This window comes from Acinonyx jubatus, chromosome A1 (genome assembly GCF_027475565.1).
Source record: "Acinonyx jubatus isolate Ajub_Pintada_27869175 chromosome A1, VMU_Ajub_asm_v1.0, whole genome shotgun sequence".
Taxonomy (NCBI): domain Eukaryota; kingdom Metazoa; phylum Chordata; class Mammalia; order Carnivora; family Felidae; genus Acinonyx; species Acinonyx jubatus.
The window spans coordinates 121,699,374-121,720,961 of NC_069380.1; the positions used below are offsets into that span (position 1 = coordinate 121,699,374).

At 38.3% G+C, this 21,588-nt stretch overlaps 1 protein-coding gene across 2 annotated transcripts; it reads right to left on the reverse strand.

The window, feature by feature from the left end:
• Positions 1-5,305: 5,305 nt before the first annotated feature.
• Positions 5,306-21,161, reverse strand: CA1H5orf46 (chromosome A1 C5orf46 homolog). 2 transcript variants are annotated; one of them, XM_027042067.2, is made up of 4 exons: positions 20,702-21,128; positions 14,929-15,064; positions 10,326-10,383; positions 5,306-6,291 (listed from the first exon to the last, which is right to left on the reverse strand). In XM_027042067.2, exons 1-3 carry the CDS (start codon positions 20,958-20,960, stop codon positions 10,335-10,337), a joined length of 444 nt encoding a protein of 147 aa, XP_026897868.1. In that variant the 5' UTR covers positions 20,961-21,128; the 3' UTR covers positions 5,306-6,291; positions 10,326-10,334. The 2 variants fall into 2 exon arrangements, with proteins under 2 accessions (XP_026897868.1, XP_026897862.1); XM_027042061.2 differs by lacking the exon at positions 10,326-10,383 and having other exon boundaries at positions 20,702-21,161.
• Between the last annotated feature and the right edge of the window lie 427 nt (positions 21,162-21,588).

Here is a 21,588-nt window from a genome sequence, read left to right on the forward strand (position 1 = left end):
ACTAGCTCAGTGTGTATCTTATCAAATAAGAATTTGTTTCCTGATCAGATGATGATAATGCCTAATGTGACTGAATAATAATCATAGGCATAGTTACTGGCCATTGTGTTCTATGTATATATATTTCTTTAATTCAACAAATGATAATATTGATTGCAGTATCTTTGCTAGAAGTTGAGCATTCTGTGATAAACGAAATGAACATGACCCACACCCCCAGAGATTTTTGCAGTGCAAAGAAAGACACAGAAACTTTGCAAGTAAAAAATGGTAAATAAATAATTATAAATTATGATAAGAACAATAAAGGAAAAAATAGAATTTTTAAAGAATAATAGAATTTTAAACAAAGGGTAGGAGACATTATTACTCTCAAGTTAGATGTCTAGTATCAGTCTAACTTGAAGTTCTAACACTACATTCTTCATCCACATTGGTAAGAAGAAGGTACTGATGTTATGAAAATCCAGAGATCTCCCTTATTTCCTTCCCACTTTACCTGGACTTAGAGGTATATCAGTAGATTTGGCTCATGCAAGTTAGCTTAGCACCCACATAAGCCAATGAAGAATAGGAGACTGCCAAGTATTGTCCTCAGTGTATGAGACAGGGTTGTCAAATAAGTACTTCAAAGTCTATGTCATAATCCTAGAAAATTCAAACTAATCTGTAGTGTCAAAAAGCAAATCATTAGCTGACTGTGGATAGAATAGGGGATGATGAGAGGGAAGAATGAATTATTATAAGTGGCAAGAGAAGACTTTTGGGGCTAACAGGTGTGTTCATTACCTTGATTGTAGGGATGGTTTTGTGGGTATATACATATGCCAAAACTTCAAGTTGTATATTTTCAAAATGTGGAGTAATTATATATCGATTGTATCCCAATAAAGTTGTGAGGAGTTATTTATATACTGTGAGCTATAGACCTAAACTAATTTTTGTCAATAGTGTCAGTTTGGGTCAGTAAGAGAATTACTACATTTTGATGGTGTTATGACAGTATCTATTACAATATTTAAAAATTTGAAAAATGTCCTTTGATCTAGCCATTCAGTTTTTTAAATCTTTTATGAAGAAATAAATACATTAGTGCACAAGGTTATATGTACAAGGATGTTTATTGCAGCAGCCTCTAAAAAACACCCCCCCAAAATAGAAGCAATATGAATTATGAATGCCCCAACAATGGGGAAATTATGATATCTTAAATTATGAGCTCTCAAGAAGAATTTTTTTAAAGATTTTATTTTTAAGTAGTCTCTACACCCAACATAGGGCTTCAACTCACAACCCTGAGATCAAGAGTCATACGCTTCACCGACCGAGCTAGCCAGGCACACCTCAATAGATTCTTAAAGATTTGTATTATTTACCTAAAGTAAATACCATGAGATATCATTAATAAGAAAGGCAAACTACTGAGTAAAGTGCACACCCTGATTTCCCTACACATTTATATCTATATTTGGATAAGTTTGAATGGACAGGAAGAATGGAGTCAATATTAGTTGCTGGGAGGGCTGGTTTAAGGATAATGGTGTTAGAGTGGGAGATGGTTAGCTTTTAAAAATATATACATTTTTCTACTGTCCCCCTCATTTTTCCCATTGGTGTGAGCATATGCTACTTTAATAATTTTTGAAGTGGAATTTTGAATAAAACATTTTGTCAATCCATATTAGACAGTTTCCTTCTCTCTTAAACACTGCAGCATTAATAATCTGAGTGGTTTAAATGGGTTCTATAAACTTCCAGGTTCTCAAATGCATTATTTTATTTTATTATTATGTTTTTAAATTTTATATGTTATGTTTTAGAGAGAGAGAGAGAGAGAATATCAAGCAGGAGATTCTCATATGGAGCCCGATGTAGGGCTCGGTCCCACGATCCTCGGATCATGACCTGAGCGGAAATCAAGAGTTGATCACTCAACCAACTGAGCCACCCAGACACTCCTTGAGTGCATTATTTTAAAAGGGGAGTAATAATGTCTGATTTTTGTACTTGATGTGAGGATTAAGTGAGGTAACACAGATGAAGGACCAAGGATGGGAAATGTCCCAATGATATCTGTCTCTTTGCCATGTTAGGTAGCTTTTGAGGGGCCATCCTTGAATGACAGGCATTATTACAGTCTGAGCTTTGATTTAAAGTGTCCACTCTGCCCTTCCTCCTCTTTCTCCATGTGTCCAAATCCTTCCTCATCTATCAAGATATAGCTCAAATATCACTCCCTCTGAAAAGTCTTGCCACATCTCTCAAGGGAGCAATAATGGCTCTTTGTCCTGGTTCTCTTGCTGCCATGTCTGTGCCTCCTTTATATCATGCCATGCTGAATGTGGTTTGTTAATTATGTGCTTGTATCTTCTATATCAAGATTGTGAGCTACTTGAAATCCAAAACCATGAGACACTCAATTTTGCATCCTTATTTTCTTGTTCTTAGGTAGATGTTCTCTTTTCTCAGTTTTTTTTTTTTTTTTTTTTTTTTTTACTTAATACGGAATTCAGCAAATATTTATTGATCAGCTTCTGTCTGCAGACACTGTTCTAATTGCTCACTATTGTGTCAGGAACATTGAGCAAAAGAGGCAAAATTCCTGCCTTACAGAGCTTACACTCTATTGGGGCTAGAGAGAAAAAATAACAAAACATAGAAAAGTGTTTTAACACTGTTAAAAGAGAGTGAGGTGGAGAAGAAAAATGTAGCAGCCAAAGCTGATAAGAAATGGTGGGTCAAAGGGTGACTTTTAAAGTTGATTTTAAGTCAAGTGCTCAAAAAGGTCTCACTGGGAAGGTGATCTCTGAGAAAAAAAAACTTCAAGAAGTGCATGGGCATGCCATGTGGCTGTCTTGGGAAGGGTACTTTAGGCAGAAGGAAGAGTAATTGCGAGGTTGTGCGGAAAGTATATGCCTGTGGTGTTTAAGGAAGGGAAGGATCCCAAGTGGGTGGGGTGGTGGGATGAGTAGTAGGAGAAGGGGTGAGAAACAGGTGGCTCCGGTGAGAACTGATGCACCATTGTCAGGAAATTTAAAAATATCACTTTTGCTCAGAATGAGATGGAAAGTCGGAAAGTAGAAGGAATTTATAGGATTCAAGTTATATTTTAATAGAAGTACTTTTTCTGCTTAGCGCTTCTGTACAGTGCAAGGTGTAAATTCCCTCAAGCAGTGATGTCATGGTAGGAACCGTGGAATTGAGGATGGAGTTAGTGATACTGTGGATTGTGCCATCAGGGTGTCACAGGGAGCACTGTGTTGCAGGTTAGCCAAACCTGGCTGGAGTTTCCACTCATCCTTTACCAGCAATCCTATCTGAGGCGTAATGTCAACTAACCTCCCCCAGCCTCAGTTTCCTCACCTGTCATATGAAGGAAATAATGCCTGACCATCTTACTTCAATTGTATTGTGCACATGAGTTCCCAGTGAGAAAAATATATGAAGAGAACATAAAGGAAAAATATTATACAGATGCAAGAGATTCTTGATCCTCAAAAACAGGGTGCTTGTTGGCTACAGAGAGGGGTCTTATTGGAGGGTAGAAAGAGAAGGTAACAAGGTAGAAGGAGCAAGTATACATTGTAAAGCAAACAGAGAAATTTTCAAAATCTCTGTGTTTTGCTGGAGATCTGGGACAAGTATTTTTCAGCAGTGCATCCAATCTGAGACTGATTTGGCATCTGTTTCGTTTTTGTTTTGTTCTTTACCAGTATGGAAGAGTGATTTCAAATTGTATACCAAATGAGTGAATATAAAGACAAAGAAACTCTGAAAGGACCTGCCTCTCAAAAAAAAAAAAAAAAAAAAAAAAAAAAGAAAAGAAAAAAGGCAGTAAACTGATTATTGTAGCTACAAGAAATATATTTCCGAGGCACAAAGTAAGTACCCAGAATCTGAAAAGGGATTTCTGGGTCACATTTGTTGTGGAAAAGCAGTCTGCATGTCAGATGATGACTATAATAGAAATCTTGGGTAATTTAGCTTAAGAGGATGTAATACTTGAAGTTAACAGTCTCCAAATGATCAATAAAATAAAAAGGCAAATTGCAAATTTGCAAATTTGCAAATTCTGTATCTGATAAGGGGTTGATATCCAAAATACATAAGGAACTCCTACAGCTCAATAGCAAAAATGAAACAAGTAATTTGATTCAAAAGTGAGCAAAGGACCTGAATAGACATTTTTCTAAAGAAGATACATAAATGTCCAACAGGTATATGAAAAGGTACTCAACATCACTATTTATCAAGGAAATGCAAATCAAAATCACAATATTACCTCACACCTGTTAGAATGGCTATTATCAAAAGATAAGAGATAACAAGGACTGACAAGGATGTGGAGAAAAGGGAACCCTTGTTCACTGCTGGTGGGAATGTAAACTGGTAAAGCCACTGTGGAAAACAGTATGGAGGTTCCTTAAAAAATTACAGAAAGAACTACCATCTGGCAATATCACTTTTGAGTATATCTCCAAAGGAAATGAAATCATTATCTTGAAGAAATATAGGTACTCCCATGTTTACTGCAGCCATTATTTACAATAGCTTGGATATAGAAACAATTTAAGTGTCTTGATGGATTAGTGGATAAAGAAATGTAACACACAGACATACACACACAGTGGAATATTATTCAGCCTAAAAGAAAGAAAATCCTACCACTTGCAACTATATGGATGAATCTTGAGAGCATTATGCTAAGTGAAATAAGTCAGGCAGAGAAAGACAAATACTGTATGATCTCATTTACATGTGGAATCTTAAAAAAAAAATGGAACTCATAGAAATAGAGAGTAGATTGGTGGTTGCCAAGAGTAGGGAGGTGGTGGGAGAAATAGGTGAAGGTTGTCGAAGGGTACACACTTCGAGTTATAAGAACAATAAATTCTGGGGATATGACGTACAGCATAGTGACTGTAGTTAACAATACTGTATCATGTACTTACATGTTGCTAAGAGAGTAGATCTTAAACATTTTCACTCCAAAAAAAAAAAAAAACTCTGTAAGTGATAGATGTGTTAACTAAGGTTATGCTTATAATAATTTAGCAATATATATGTATATCAAATCATCACATTTGTACCTTACACTTACACTATGTTATATGTCAGTTATATATCAGTAAAACTGGAAAAAAAGAAGAAGTTGGCACAGTCTCTGGAAAATGCAGAAGGTGGCTTGTCTGAATTTATTGCCAAGAGTGTATTTCAGTATTTTGTAGGTGTTCACTCTTTGTTTAGTTACCTATATTATTAAAGGCTCTTTGTGTTGCATGCAAACATATTCTGGCTATTAAAATAGGAAACAAGACAAACAAAAGATTTATTGAAACACTGGAGTCACTTTCAGAGCCGAAGTGCTTTGAAAGGGCCAATCTCAGGACAGCTTGTGAGAACTCATTAGCAGTAGTACAGAGATCCTATATTCTAGATCTGTAATTATCATCAGCTCCATGATTTCAGTCTGGTCTTAACTGTCCACATCAATAATTCTGGGAGAATCTTTCTGGCTCCACTGCGTCAAGTTTTACAGGCATTCGATTCTCTATGACCTAGTGGGCAAGAGTGACAGCAATGGCTACTGGGGACCTGCCTCTGTGTGATGAGGTGGTGAGCAAAATATAAGAGCTGCACTAGACTATTCGAGGACTCTTCCATCCCTGACACTCTATGCTATTCTTTGAGAATTATAAAGACTATCTGGAACAGTAATAATCTAGTTAATTTAAAAAAATGTTGGTTTTTAGTTTACCTAGCCCAGGAGAATAGGCTCAGATGTATTTGAAAGACTTTGCAAAAGGATAGATGAAGCTTTTAACTCTGGAACTTCATATGTTTTTAGGAGTTAGAGTTTGTTCTTTGGAGTCCGTTTCAAATTCCTTTTTTGTCATTTACTGATTGTGTGACTTTGGACTTGTTACTTTATCTGGGCTTTGACTTTCTTATTTTGAACCATTCTTTGATTATTCTGGCCAATAATCACTTTTATATATTTTATATTTTTTGCATCATTAAAAACTTTAAGGATGCTCAGGAAAGTTACTACCACCAACAACAAAAATCTCATTTAAATAGGGTATGTGACCCCTAAGAGGACACAGTCCTCTGACTTCTAGAGGCAAGAAGGCAAAATCAGGATGTTCAGAATAAGCTGTGTTTGGTTGAGCCAGGTCCTGAATCCTGAGAACTTGCTTGGAGCTGCTTTGGGGCCTCGGACTCGTGAAGCAGAACTGGAAAAGTAGGATTTGCTGCCCTTGGGTTATCTGGAGCCATGTTGGGTGTGTCCTTAGAAATACAAGCCAGATAGAGGGAAACAATTACCAGCTATAGAGGGTTTAAGATTTAAGAAAAATACAGAGTTTTTAATCTTTAACATTTGCATGCCTCCACACTTTAAAATGGGAGATGATTTATAATGAAATCAACTATAATACATATTTGAGGAAATAAGCAACAACAACAAAAATGAAAATACAAGATATATGTGGTAAGGATGAGCAACAAGGATGAAGGGAGAATGCTCACAGGTTAAACTCAGAGATGAAATGAGTCATCAGTTTCACTTTGAGTTTCTGGATAGACATGAAAAGAAAATGAATGAAATAGACCATGCGACAAAAATCTTAGAAAAGAAGCAGTTTTTAGGGAGGACAATTTTTTTTTTCCTCTAAATTCTGCAGGAAGCTTTTCCCATAAGACGTCATGGAGTGGATATTAAGTAAAGTCATGCCCAACTGCAGTTTTGCTCATCAGCTGCATGAGCATTAAATGTATTTAGTGCCCCCCTCCCCCTGCCCCCACACACGCCCAGTGTATTTATTCCCAGGTCCCTCCCTTGGAAGTTCTGACTCAGCAAGTCTAAACATGTGATCTACCAGATCCATAGTATATTTTTTCTTAATTGAAAACATGTAATTAGAAATTAAGATTCAGAAAGTACTTTCCTAATTTTTACTTCTTTTGATAATAGCCTAGTGGGGTTCATCAGATTTTTTTTGTTTAATAAGAAAGGTAATTTATACCTTAAGGTGATTAGTGACTTAAGACACTAGGGGACTTGAATCCCTGTGATTCATTTCAAGTGATGCTGAACAACAGGGAATATGATTTTAAGTCTATTAAGATAAAGAAGTTTTACCAATGTGATTGAGCAGAGGTTGGGAGGGTCTCAGATTAGTTTAGTGTCCAGTCTATTGGATGATTTGCTTTTGAGACCTTGCCCCCTTTGTTCAGCATCTGAGAATGTGTGCAGAAGTTCACCTTCTTGGTAAAGATCTTTTAATGCCCACTCCTTTTTCCAGGTGTTTCTCCTTATCTCCTTCCTCCAAGGTGTGTCCAAGGCACTTTTATACATAACTGTATCGTTTCCCTCTACAGTCCTGGGGTACACTGTCTCAACTGATAGCCCAGACTATTGACTTCTCAATGGCTGGACATCATTATTTATCTTGATAGTACTGGCAGAATAGTAGGTACCGATTAAATAAGCACTAAAAGAATAAAATATGTAAGAAAGGGGCATATGTTGTAGAAGGAAGATGGGATATCTATGTATCTATTTATCTATCTTAATTTAGGGAATATGTAGAACTTTGGCCACATTTTGTATACTGGGGCATTGCTGTGAGTCACTTAATTCTAAAGTGGTGACTTGATTTTGATTAGATGTGGCAATTATCATACATGTGCAACTTTTAAAGCTACTTATTAAATGCACAGTCACTACTGTTTAAAGAGACACTCCTGACCAAACCATTCAAAATGTAATCTTTGCCTTAGAGGCTTTCTTCTTTCTAGCCCAATTTTTTAATATCCCTAAATTGAGCCATTCCTCCCAGCCCATTAGAGCATCTATAATTGCTTCATGAATCTACTCAAAGTTTTTTTTATACACAGTTAAAAAAAAATCTGGCATTAAGATCTGGAACAATTAAGTTCCCAAGATTTTTAACATTTTCATAAGGAGTAAAGTGAAACTCAAGGAGGCCAATAGACAACCAGTAAGTAGCCAAGTTAGAATTTGAACTTACTTTTTCTCTGTGTCTTCTGCTCTTTCTAACCCTTCATATTGCCTTGTCTGTTGGACTGGCTTATACACTGAACTGCTAGGGTAGCACTCTAAAGATTAAGGGTGTGTGTACCAATGGGTAGAGGGGCATCCCAGCAGCCTGAATGAATCAGCTAAGGGTCAGGACACCTGCAACAAGAGGTAGGCTATTCCCTGAGATGATGGAAACAGAAACATGCAAATATAAGTGAATGTTTTTAGAAACGTAGCTGGCTTTGGCATGAGAATCAGATGTGTCTGGGTTGGGCTTGTTTTGATTCTAATGCCCAGGACTGACTTCTGTCCTTTGAAGCTCATGGAAAAGAGTGGACTAAGTCCCTGAGTAATCTGATAGTAGGTTCCTGAGCTTACATTACTAAGACCTAGGTTAGGAAATGAAGACAGTAGGGAAAAGGAGGATTCCTAGACAAGATACGAAATAGAAGTTGAGAAAGGCCATGCTTCCTGGAGATGCATGTAAGGTAACTCAGTTAACCAAAGGTGTGGTGTTTTATTTCTATGGGAAACTTGAAGGCCTGTGTAAGATCACATAGTGTTTTCAAGTGCCTCCTCCTACAATGGTCTCTGCTCTCCACTAGCACAACTGCTTAGTAACAGAAGGCACACCCCAGAATAAGGCTGCCTACGTTCACATCTTTCCCTCTTCCCTTACTAACATGGCCATGTTAGTGACTTGGTCACATTCTTTACTTACAAAATTAAAGAAGAAGAAGAATACCATGTCATAGTGGTGTTTGAATTAAATTAGGCGCTACATACATAACACTCTGCTTAATGCTTAATACAGAGTAAGTACTCAGTTCATGCTAGCTGCTGATATAATAGTTACCTTCCCAGCTATATCATTTCTGTTTTGATATTTCTGTCTTTTCAGGAAAGAATAGAATAAGGAGAAAGCAGGTGTTTCTGAGCGCTCAGACTATACTGTTTGTAGTTCCCCCTTTTTTGTGGTTTTGCTTTCCGTAGTTCCAGTTACCCACAGTCAACAGAGGTCTGGAAGCAGATCCTTTTTCTTATATAATGTCAGATCATCAACAGAAACCTAACACTGTATCACAGTGCCTGTGTCATTCACCTCACTTCATCTCATCTTGTAGCCATTTCATCCTCTCACATCATCAAAAGATGAGGAAGGGGGAGTACAGTACAATAAGATTTTCTGAGAGAGAGAGAGAAACCACATTTACATAACTTTTCTTGCGGCATATTATAATTCTTCTATTTTATTATTAGTTACTGTCGTTAATCTCTTACTGCGCCTAATATGTAAATTAAACTTTATTATAGGTAAGTATGTAGAGGAGAAAACATATATATGGGATTCGTACTATCTACGGTGTCAGGTGTCCCCTGGCATCTTGGAATGTATCCCTCACAGATAAGGGGGGACTACTCTAAATACAACTATATGGGACTAGAGAGCTTGTTAGTCTTTTCTCCTGGAATGAGGTTCAGCAGAGCTCACTCTTCTCATGAGTAACTAATTGCACAATTACATGGGCCCTTCTATTTTAGCGCACACACTCCCCTCACGTCATAGGTGCTATGTGCGCAAGGAAAGTTACTGATAGCATTGTAGCAGGACCAGGTCTCCTAACTCCCAGTGCTTTCTTGTTTCTTCCCATAGTTGGGCCTCCTCTCTTAAGATAATCTTATTAGGTCAGTGACTTTATGGTGATAAAAAATACTTCTATTTAAAATTAATTTTAAGAAACTACTGCAGGGGCGCCTGTCCACCTATTGGACAGTACAGGTCTAGAAGTCCACACATGTAGCTCTAGTCCTTTGGGAGCTCTTGGGATTCAGTGAGAAACCTCAGTATCCTGATAATAATGTACGTGTTTGTGATTAAGATTGTCTGAATGGAGGGGACAGTCCAACCAATAATGATGTTGGTTAAGCATCCAACTCTTGATTTTGGCTCAGGTCATGATCTCACGATTCATGGGATGGAGCCCCACGTCGGCCTCTGTGCTGTCAGCTTGGGATTCCATCTCTCCCTCTCTCTCTGCCCCTTCCCTGCATATGCTCTTGCTCTCTGTGATCTCTCTCTTTCTCTCAAAATAAATAAATAAACATTAAAAAAAAATTGAAAAAAGAAACTAAAGCAAAAACAAACCAAAAAAACTCCACTTTTTCTGCTTATAAGTAGGCACGGGGGTGCCCAAATCAATTGAATAAAATAAGACAGATCCTTTTTCTTTGTTAAATATTCTATTATTTTAGTTGTAAATTGTAAGTTAAGAATCACCTGGGGAAGTCACTTTGCTGAATGTTCTCCTTGTTTATCATCAAATTCCATAAATCCTCTTGAAAAATAAAAGAGAAAAAAGTGGATTATTATTGAGATTAAGCAAGAATATTAGAATGATCACTAGAATGTCTTATAATGTTTGAACCACTATTTTTTTCTGCAGATCTTCCTATGTCATAAATAAAATAAGATTTAAGACTTCCATAACATTTGTAGTTTGCAAGCTATTTATGCACGATTATCTCTTTCAATTTGCCAACAAACCTATTCATGGGTGTCTGTTCACATATAAATTGTATAAGACAGATATTTTGGTATATTTGTTTAGTAATATATCCCTAGTAACTAGAATAGTGCCTGGCATACAGTATAAATGAATAGATGTTGGAATTAAATATCAAATGGATAAATTAATTTTTATCTCATATGGTGTATGAAAAAGCTTCTAAAGCTCAAAGAGATTAAACAACCTGTCCCAGACACATGGCTGATAAATGGCAAAGCAAAGTCTAAAACTGGGATCTCCAGGATCTGAGGTTAGTATTAGAACCATTGTACTGAAAAGATAAAGATGATTAAAATGTGGCCTGTGAGGAGTTTACAGTCTAGTGGAAAAAATAGACACAATCAGATACAAGTAATTTAAAACAACTAGAGGGAAAGAAAATCGATGTGAAAGTTCCTACAAAGCATAATGAAATCCAAAGTATGAATACCTGCATGTTGTAATCGTAGGGGTCTGTGATGTCTTCATAGAGCTTGCCTTTGAATTCGACTTTAGAAAATGACTAGACTTTCTAGGTAAACAGAATGGAGTTGGAGTTGGGGACCAGACCTTGTTGGCAGACGGAAGAGCCATGTGCAAACATGTTAGGGGTTTATACATACATGACCGGTTCTGAAACAAATCATTTGTCATTAGGGGCATCGGGTGTTTGACTTCAGGAGTGAGATATGCAATTGATTGGCTTCAGGGAAGAACATTTAACACCAGTTGAATGCATTTGTTCTGATTTTGTAGGCTGTGGAAATTCAAGAAAAAAGGTTTCAAGAATGACGGTGATGGAACTTAATTTGTGTTTTTACTGTATAACTCTGGTAATAAGTAGAGGATGGTTTGGAGTGAGGACAGACAGAAATGGTGGAACTCACCGTAAATCTAATAAAAAGAACTCAGTAAAGAGGTGATGAAGGACTCCACCAGGCCAACTAGTCAGTGGAGTTGAAGAAAAGGAATGATACAGGAGAAAAATTTAGAAGTAGAATATTCAGCAGTGTGATGAAGGTGGTGACAAGCAAGAAAGATCCACAAGGACCCTGAGGTTTCTGGATTCCAGGTGGGTGGGGATGTGACATGTGAGGAGATAAGAAACATGTGAAGAGGAGCAAGTTTGTGGGGTGATGGGTTTGGGGAGCAGTTGTAGCAAGCAATTAATCATTTCAGTCTGTAGCTCAGAAAAAAGAAGGCAATAGACATCTGATTTTGGAAGTCATTGGATTCCAATACTACCCATGTGAAAACCCATGCAGGTTACATTTGGAGCTTTGAAGAGAAATATTTAAGGGGAAGATACATAAAGAAAAGCCCTATAAAAAGAATGAGAAAGAGTGGCTAGAGGTAGGGAGAGAAACAGGAAAATGCCATGTCATGGAAACCCAGCAGGTGAGGGGAAATTCACAACAATTGGAGCCTTTGGGGGGGGCGGTCAGAAGAATTAAGAATATGTATATTTTTCAGAACAATGGTGACCAGAATCCAGTTCACATGGCTCTAAAGTAATCCAGAGTGGAGAAGGTGAGCTATTGTATTCACTGTCCTGAAAGCACATATCTAGTATTTTTACGTGCCTGACACACTACTTAGGCATCAAGATATGGAGTAAATAAAGACAATTCTCATTTTTATCAAGTACCTCATTCCTGTCATTCTGTCTTTCTACTCAAATCTCACTGAGTCTTTTAAGACCCAGATTGCATCTCATCTTTGCTATAAACATACCCCTAAGCGTCCTGGTATCAACCACAGCTCCTTTCTGTAGAAATTGCCTGTGATGTTTTGCTGACATTTATCTTATTTAGCATATTAGTCATTACTGCTTTTGCTGGGTCATCATACCATAAGGACTGCAAATCTTGGAGAAGGGATTTACATTTGAGTTTTTTCCTTCAAATTTCTGCCCCTACTTTGTGTATACTAAGTGCTTAGAAATACTTCTTGATGATCTCCTCCCACTCCCCATCCCCATCCTATCTATGGTCTTCCCTTGGACAAAGGACAGCTAGATTTTTCCCCTGAGCAAGGACTGCTATGTCTTTCAACAAAGATCCCCCAGGATTTCTCAGTCAAATTGCAGTAATAGGTTTTATATCTGATCTTGAAGATACCTTTCCTTAATTAATCAATTCAACAATTATTCACTAAGTGCCTCACTTAACCTATAAGGTACTGTGTTAGAGCCAGAAGCTAGTTAGATCTGGTCCCTATTTTCATATAGCCACATGATTGAAAATAAAGGTGGTGATATATGTTATAATTGCACTATAATTGCACAAGATAAAGTAATAGAAAACTAGGGAATGAAAGAAGATAGTGTTAATAAGAGTGATTATAGAATTGTTTTCTGAGGAGGTGACTTCTTAAGTTTATAAATTTTGAGAGAGAGAGAGAGAGAGAGAGAACACCAGCAGGGCAGGGGCAGAGAGAGAGGGAAAGAATCCCAAGCAGTCTCCATGCTGCCAGCACGGAGCCCGAGATCACGACCTGAGCCAAAATCAAGAGTTGGACACTCAACCAACAGAGCCACCCAGGCGCCCCTCTGAGGAGGTGACTTTTAGATGAGCTGCAGGACAAGCACTAGCTACAAGAGAAGGGAAGAGCCTTTTAGGCAGAAACGAAAGCAAGGTCAGAGAGCCTGAGATGGTTTTAAGTTCCAGACACAGGAAAAACATCATTTGCATAGAAAACAGTGAGGAACAGAGAAGATGGTTGAAGTGGAGTTGCTGTTCCTGAACCCTGAGCTGACAGCAAGCAGTTCTCCAGTATTTCCAACAGTGAGCTTCCAGGGTTAACAGAGAAGAATAAAAGCAGTATTTTTTCATGTCTGGGGAATTCCCCAGGGAAGGAATAAAAAGAAATATTGTTTCAACTCCTTGCTTGCTGTTGTTTTGATTTACAACAATAGGAATTCAGCTGGAGTGTAATATGTACTTTGTACATAGTGGGCGTTGCTCCTGCTTGCTTGTCAGTTTCTTCTTGTTTACATTAACAGTCATTGTAACTCAGCAGTTGCAAAAGCAACCACAATAGAAAAATAACAATGCAAAAATAAATATCTGTGAGTTTCAATAATTTGTGCATAAGGATGGTATGCAGAATCCTGCCCATCCACATGATAATATATTGGTCTAAGCAGATCACAGATTACAACATGGCCCCTGATGATTTCTAAAGAGAAGTGATTCTTAATCTGTTATTGGTCACAGACCCCTTTGAGAATCTAATAAAAGTCAGAAGCATTTTCCTTAGAAAAATGCAAAGATGCACACTTACACAAAATGTGAATAAAAATTTAAAGGGTATGCGGACCATCAAGGCCCAGCATTGTAGTCCAGAGCATTTCAAAATTGATGGGATATCAGAATTACCAGAAAGCTTGTTCTCAAGTGTACCCTTAGCTTTGTCCTAGGAAGACACAAGATAGGATGAAGGAAAACTCATTTTGTATAAATTCTCCAGGAGAGTATAGACCACACATTGTCAAACTCTGCTTAGGGATCTAGGAAGGAGAGAATTAGAGGCAGAGACTCCATGAGGTGGAGATTGAAAGCACCTGGCAATTCAGAACAAACTGGATCCCAGAGAGCTGAAAGTGGGGAGGTTACTGTGGGGCAAATAAGAACAGGGTGAAGTAGATGTGAAAATCAGAGCCTGTGTAGACTGGAGTAAGATGTGTTAGGAGTTGTGTTCAGGGGCTCGGAAGCAGGTGGAGAACATTGGGAAGATTATGGGCTGTATGCGCTGCCACCATGGCAATCCCTCATGATCAACACTCGTATGAGAGGTTCTCCAGATTGTCTCTGAGGAGAGATCAGCTAGTCTCTCTAACCCTCTTGAGTTTCTCAAACTAGAAAATAAAGGCGGGACTCACCACATGTATCACTAATGAACACATCACCACCCACCACCTTCACCAAAGAATTACAGTGCCTGCCCCGGGTGGGTCCTTTATTCCTTTAACTTTACAGATGAGGAAACTGAGGCACTCAGCGAGGGAGGGCCTTGCTCAAGGTCACCCAGCCAAGTAGCACATGTGTCAAGACCAGAACCTGGCTTTCTGTTCCCTGGTCCAGTACACTTCCTCCTTCCTACTTGGTCTCGAGATTAAAAATATTTTACGGAAGCACTTGTTGGAAATGCGTACACTCCAAAAGAGTTCAGGGAAATTCATTCAGATGCAAATATATCTCAAGATAGGGCAATACTTTTCAACTCAAATAATACATTGTCATGCACCACAGTTTTGTTTCTCATTCATTTTAATGCAATGCGGTCATTACCAACAGCAAACTGGACAAAAGCAAGGTTTGTCACAGTGCTTACGTGCTCCTCGTCATGGAGCGGAGGATGAACTCCACTGCATTCTCAATGATCTCTGTGCCCAAGAGGTTTAGGAATTTTGGAAAATCTGGCTCTGTTTTTTTGTCTGAGTCATCTGGCTTGTCATCTGGTTTGTCATCTGAAAAACAAAACAGAATCTCAGAAGTGATTTTCTGCAACAAGAAAGGGAAGCCTCTTTTCTTTGAAGGGAACCCTTAGACCGCTTTTTACCCCCTTTCATTAATTATACAGCCTCGTACAGTTATATTTGTTGAACATTTAATGCCTGCCTGGCCAAAGTCATCACATGCATCATCTCAGTTGTTCCTAAAAACAACAGGTGTCGATACTTAGGTAGACGTTGATTTCCTTTCTGGTTGAGAAAATTGAAGCTCATGGAAGTTAAGTAACTTGTCCACAGTTAAGCAGCCAGTTCCAGCATTGAAATACAGAATGCCCATTTTAATGTACTTTTCTCCATGCAATCCCGGCAAGCGGTAATGAGAATAATGATGGCATAATAACGCGTAGCATTTGTTGAGCATATACCTATGTCAGACAAGCTAATATGTTGTTACATCATTTTATTCTCACAGCAGCCCTGTGAGGTAGGCAAAACTCTTATCCCAAGTTTAAGTTCAAGAAGTGGAAGTTGAGAGAGGTTTACGAGCTGGTTCAAAGTCACAGAGTTAGTCAGCAGCCAAAACAGAATTCAATCCCATGTCTGACTAGTACTAAAATCTGGATTTGTAAGCACTCTGTGCAGAACTGCATAATGCCCCCCCCACCTTATTAACGATAGAAATATCTTTGTTTCTTTTATTGTCTAATTTTTCTACCACAGAGATTACTTATAAAATACAAGTTATCAACAACAAAAATGAGCTGAATAGCCTTTGACAGCAAAGCTACTATCTAACCACAAGTGTAAGATTGAAAGTAGAATAATAAGGATGATGACAAGGAGAAATTCTATCATTTGTACATCATTTTATACTTCTGTTAATAATGACTTTGTAAATGCTGTGTGATTTTACCCTTGACCAGTCTTACGAGGGACGCAGTTCTTAGTTCACTGGACTAAGAAACTGAAAGGATTAAGTGACTTGCAAGAGACCTCGCAAATAGCAAGAGAAGATGGAACTATAAATTCAGGTTTCTTACCCTTCACTTTTAATCAAGTGCCTTTTGCAATGAGGACCAAGGGTCCAGGGAGTGAGGTTGGTGACATGCAAGTTCCTTTGGGGCGTTTTGGCTTTGCTTAGTGGTCTCACTGGTTCAGGAGATTAAAAGTAATGGAAGAGTGGCAGTTAGTAGCTTCAAGTGGACTCCCCTCTGGACGCTGGTGCCAGGATAAAGTGGGATTTTTGTCTTTTAGTTTTAGTGTAGCCTCACACATAGTGTTGCCAGATTCAGTAAATAAAAATACAGGATACCCAATTAAATGTCAGATACACAACAATTTTTTTTAATTTTGGTATAAGAATGACCATGCAATATTTAGGTCATATTTAAACTAAAATTGTGGGGCATCTGGGTGGCTCAGTGGGTTAAGCGTTCGACTTCAGGTCATGATCTCCGCGGTTTGTGAGTTTGAGTCCCTCATTGGGCTCTGTGCTGACAGCTTGGAGCCTGAAGCCTGCTTCACATTCCGTGTCTCTTTATCTCTCTCTGCCTCTCCCCTGCTCACTCTCTCTCTCTCTCTCTCTCTCTCAAAAATAAGTAAACATTAGAAGATTATTCATTGTTTATCTGAAATTCATATTAGACTGGGTGTCCTGTATTTCACATGGTAACCCCACCACAAGTTTTGACTCAAAGAGTTCCAACATCTAGGCACTGTTTCCCGACTCTGAATGAAGGAGACATAACTAGCTTTTAGTGTGGAGGCTGTCAAAAATTATGTTAGAAGGCTTGCATCTGTATTGTATCCTAAAATAGAAACTCTTAGTCAAAACATGTGGCTTTCGATTTTGCAAACATTTGTTGTTTACTATGCCACAAGAAAAGATTTGATAGGAGCACCAGACTGGGACCTATAACCAAAATCAGTATACCAATTACTTACTCATTCAGCTGTTAATATTTTCATTAAGTATTTTTTTTCAGCTTACTATTAGGTACATAGCATATGCTAAGAGTTGAGATATGAATGAACATACTAGACATGATCCTTACATAAAGTGCAGGGCCACCTCAGTGACCAGAATTGCTCTCTGTTCTCATCACTGGAAGGAAAGATAATGCCAACTGAACAGGTACTGGGATTGTGTTTTCATGATGTGCCTTAATCTTTATTTAGTTCAGTGAAGGTATTAACAGTTTTATAGAAGAGAAAACAGGTGCTCAGAGAAGTTAAATGACTCACCTAAAATCATACATCTAGAATGTGGTTGAGCCAGGGTTTGAACCTAAATTGTTTTAACTACACAGAGCACATTATCTACATGATATAATACTATCTTCAAGCAGTTTCCCCTGAAGACATTTACCAGGTACAAAACAGCAATTCCTTGCATGAAAAGTGAGTTCCTTTTTCCCGTGTTGCCATATGGTTACTTGCATAATAAGTTAATTTTATTGACTTTTTATTTTAATACGACACAAAATGCTAGCCTGTCAATATGCAAAGAGCCCTAGTCTGGAATATGTGTGAAGTTTGGATCATAGGCCCCAGTCCTTGAACCACATCTATATTAGGAGGTTTTAGAGTATGATGGACCATATGTTTTGGAGTCCTATATACTTGAGTTTGATTCTTGTCTTCAACAAAAAAAAATCCACCATGGAACCTTGCACACAATTCTTAAATACTTTGTCTCTCAATTTATTCATTGTGTTATTGTCAAGATTGAAAGATATTTTATATATCTTTCACATGTAAAATATCTATGAAATGTGTACATACATACACATACATACACTACTTATCACAGTACCAGGCCCAAGGTAAGTCCACAATAAATGCTTGCTGTATTATCATGAATATATATTATATATAATATAATGGGTGCATATATATAATAAATTATATATAATATATAATAACGGGTACATATATTATGAACTATAATGTTAATAATAATAATAGTAGCAACAGAATGATTAATATTAGCTTTTCCTGTAGTGCTTTAGGAGATTATGAAAATTTTAAAAAGTGGTTAAAATATTAAGAAATTTGAAAATGTTGAAAAACAGAAAAACAAACAATAAAAATCAAATTTGAAATACTGTAAACAAACTATTAAAGCTAATAGCAGAATATTTTTTCTTTTCAAATATAATATGGACTGGCCTTTATTTACATTAACTACTTGGTTGAGTTTTTCAGTCAATGTAATTATAAAGTTCTGAAAAAAATACAGTGTTGCTGATATTTGTATAGTATTTATTGTTTACAAAGTGATTATAAAGGCATATTCATTTGACCAGGTGAAGTTGATTGTTGTCCCATTTTACAGATGAAGAAACTGAGGTTCAAAGCAGTGAACTGATTGAACCAGTTTTAGGGTTTATGAGAGACAGCTGGGGACTGGTCCTTAGGCTATAAATCTCACCTTTCACTTTGCTGTGTTGATTACTTAAGGAGTTGATGGACCCGGTAGTGTCTGAGGCCACCTCTTTGGTAATTCTGTTATAAATCTTTTTTTCTTAATTTTTGGTAATGTTTTATTTATTTTTGACAGAGAGAGGAGAGAGAGAGAGAGACACAGACAGACTACAAGTGGGGAAGGGGCAGAGAGAGAAGGAGACACAGAATCTGAAGCTGGCTCCAGGCTCTGTCAGCACAGAAGCCCAACGCGGGGCTTGAACTCATGAACCATGAGATCGATCGTGACCTGAGCCAAAGTTGGACGCTTAACCAGCTGACCCACCCAGGTGCCCCTGTGATAATTTCATTAGAGTGTGTGTCTGTATATTGTGCTGGTGGACTCTGGGTGGCTGAGGGTGTTGAGTTCTGCCAAGTTACATTTAGAAAAGCAAAAGGCTCTGTTACTAAATATTTGCACTGGCTTTGTTTCCTGACCTATCCTTCTGAATTGAGACCAGTCAAGAGCTCACCATATTCTGCAGGCCAAAAGTAATGAGAATTTTGCAAGCTGCCTTGTGGTCCCCTATATCCTTGGAACGGGCATAACAGAAGTAAGCATGGGGCATGTGGGTGGCTCAGTCCTGTTAAGCATCTGAGTCTTGACCTTGGCTCAGGTCATGATCTCACTGTTTGAGATCAAGCCCACATCAGGCTCTGTGTTGACAGTGCTGAACCGGTTTGGGATTCTCTCTCTCCTTCTCTCTCTGCCCCTTCCCTGATGTTGCTCTCTCTCTCAAAATAAATAAATAAATATTAAAAAAATAAATCTTTAAATAAGAAGTAGGCACTTAATCATAACGGACAGAATGGAGGGACTGGGGATTTCAGACCCAGGCATGCCACGTCTACCTGTGTCTATGCCCAAGTGACTTTCCTTCTGCAAGTTTTGTCTGTCAGCCTGCCAAAGGAGCATGATAAAACTTGGCATTTTTACTTAAGAGGATTATTATGAGAATCAAATGAGATAATATGTGATAACAATAGCAGTTAATATTTATTGGGTGCTTATTAGGGACCGGATGTTTTTACAGTTTTTGTCTCTAATTTTCATGGTAACTTTATGAGAAAGTTAACTATTGATATTCCCTTCAACATGTGAGGCCCAGACAGGTTAACTAACATGCCTGAAGTTAGATTTCTGATTAATGGTAGAACCAGGCCTAGGAGTCTTACTCCAGAGTATACATTTTTTTCCCTCCAAACATTATTAGTTAGAATCATCAAAAAATAAATTCCCCTCCCGGCTGTCAAGAAATTTATAATATGATAGTGTCGCGGTATCACATGACTACATAAGAAAAAAGGTCATTCCAAACTTCATTCATTCACTGAGGGTAGAGGCTATAATTGAAGCACATTTGAATAAAAATCCTTTCTTTTTGTTAGAAGATCTGCCTCTTGGGGGACTTTAACACTCCACTTACAGAAATGGATAGATCATCTAGACACACGGTCAATAAAGAAACAAGCGCCCTGAATGATACATTGGATCAGATGGACTTGACAGATATATTGAGAACTCTGCATCCCAAAGAAACAGAATATACTTTCTTCTCGAGTGCACATGGAACATTCTCCAAGATAGATCACATACTGAGTCACAAAACAGCCCTTCATAAGTATACAAGAATTGAAATCATACCATGCATACTTTCAGACCACAATGCTATGAAGCTTGAAATCAACCACAGGAAAAAGTCTGGAAAACCTCCAAAAGCATGAAGGTTAAAGAACACCCTTCTAAAGACTGAATGGGTCAACCAGGCAATTAGAGAAGAAATTAAAAAATATATGGAAACAAATGAAAATGAAAACACAACAGTCCAAAGCTTTGGGATGCAGCGAAGGCAGTCCTGAGAGGAAAATACATTGCAATCCAGGCCTATCTCAAGAAACAAGAAAAATCCCAAATACAAAATCTAACAGCACACCTAAAGGAAATAGAAGCAGAACAGCAAAGACAGCCTAAATCCAGCAGAAGAAGAGAAATAATAAAGATCAGAGCAGAAATAAACAATATAGAATCGAGAAGATCTGCCTCTTGTCTCCTAGTCCAGTGCTCTTTCTGCATTGCCCGAAGTCCCCTTCCCCCCTCTCCCCTTTACGTTCTGGAGCAGTGCTGCCACCTCCCTGCAATCCTGGCTGACAGTGCACAAGGTATGAGCTGCGGTCAGAAGCACTTACCTGCCTGGCAAGTCAGGATTAAGACCAGTAGTCCCAGGACAATCGTCAGCCGTAGTGCTGAGACAGCCATGCTTGTAGCACTGGGTATCTGTGCAGATAAATCATTCAGATGCACCCGAAGACTTCCTCCATTTATAGGGCATTTATAGGTGACATCACCTGCTATGGAATTTAGGTTGTTGCTCAAGATATCTGCGCAGCTTGCTGTTGGATCTCTACTGATGAACCCTGCTCTGTCTTTTAAACCAAAGTTTTTCATATAGGGGAAGAAAACCCCTGTTGATTTTTCTACTGTGTATTTTATAAACAGCACTGGAGTAACTCTTTTAGAGAGACTTCCAGGGCCAGCATTGATGATTCGATAGTTATCAGGCAGAGTTACAATGCAGGGCCAGGGAGGAAGCAACAAATCAGATTGGTGAGGTGTGCCTCCTCCCCTATCCCCCTCCCTGTGCACTCTGCTTATTTTCCCATGCTCTGAACTAATTGCTTGTCTGCACATGGGCACACCCATTCACACCCTCATGTCTTTACCTCATGTTCTTTAGTTTTCCCTGGACATCCTCCCCATCATCTCCCTTAGAGCATTTCTACTTATTCCTCTGGCTCAGGTTTACATGCCCCCTTCCCTGGGAAACCTTCCTGATGATGATGATTCCACCCCACTCCAGACAGTTGCTCTATTGTTTGCCTTCTGGAACCCTGGCATGTTGTTTGAGAACTAAGTATTTGAGTTCTCTTCTTTGGTCCATGTATCAAAGGGCAGAGTGTTTTATTCACTCCTGAATCTTCAAGGGGCTTAGTATGGATTTTCTAATTGGTCTCAGCTTTGACTTCATGTCCTTGGGAAGCTTGCTGTGGTTCTTCCCGGCAGAGGTGGACACTCT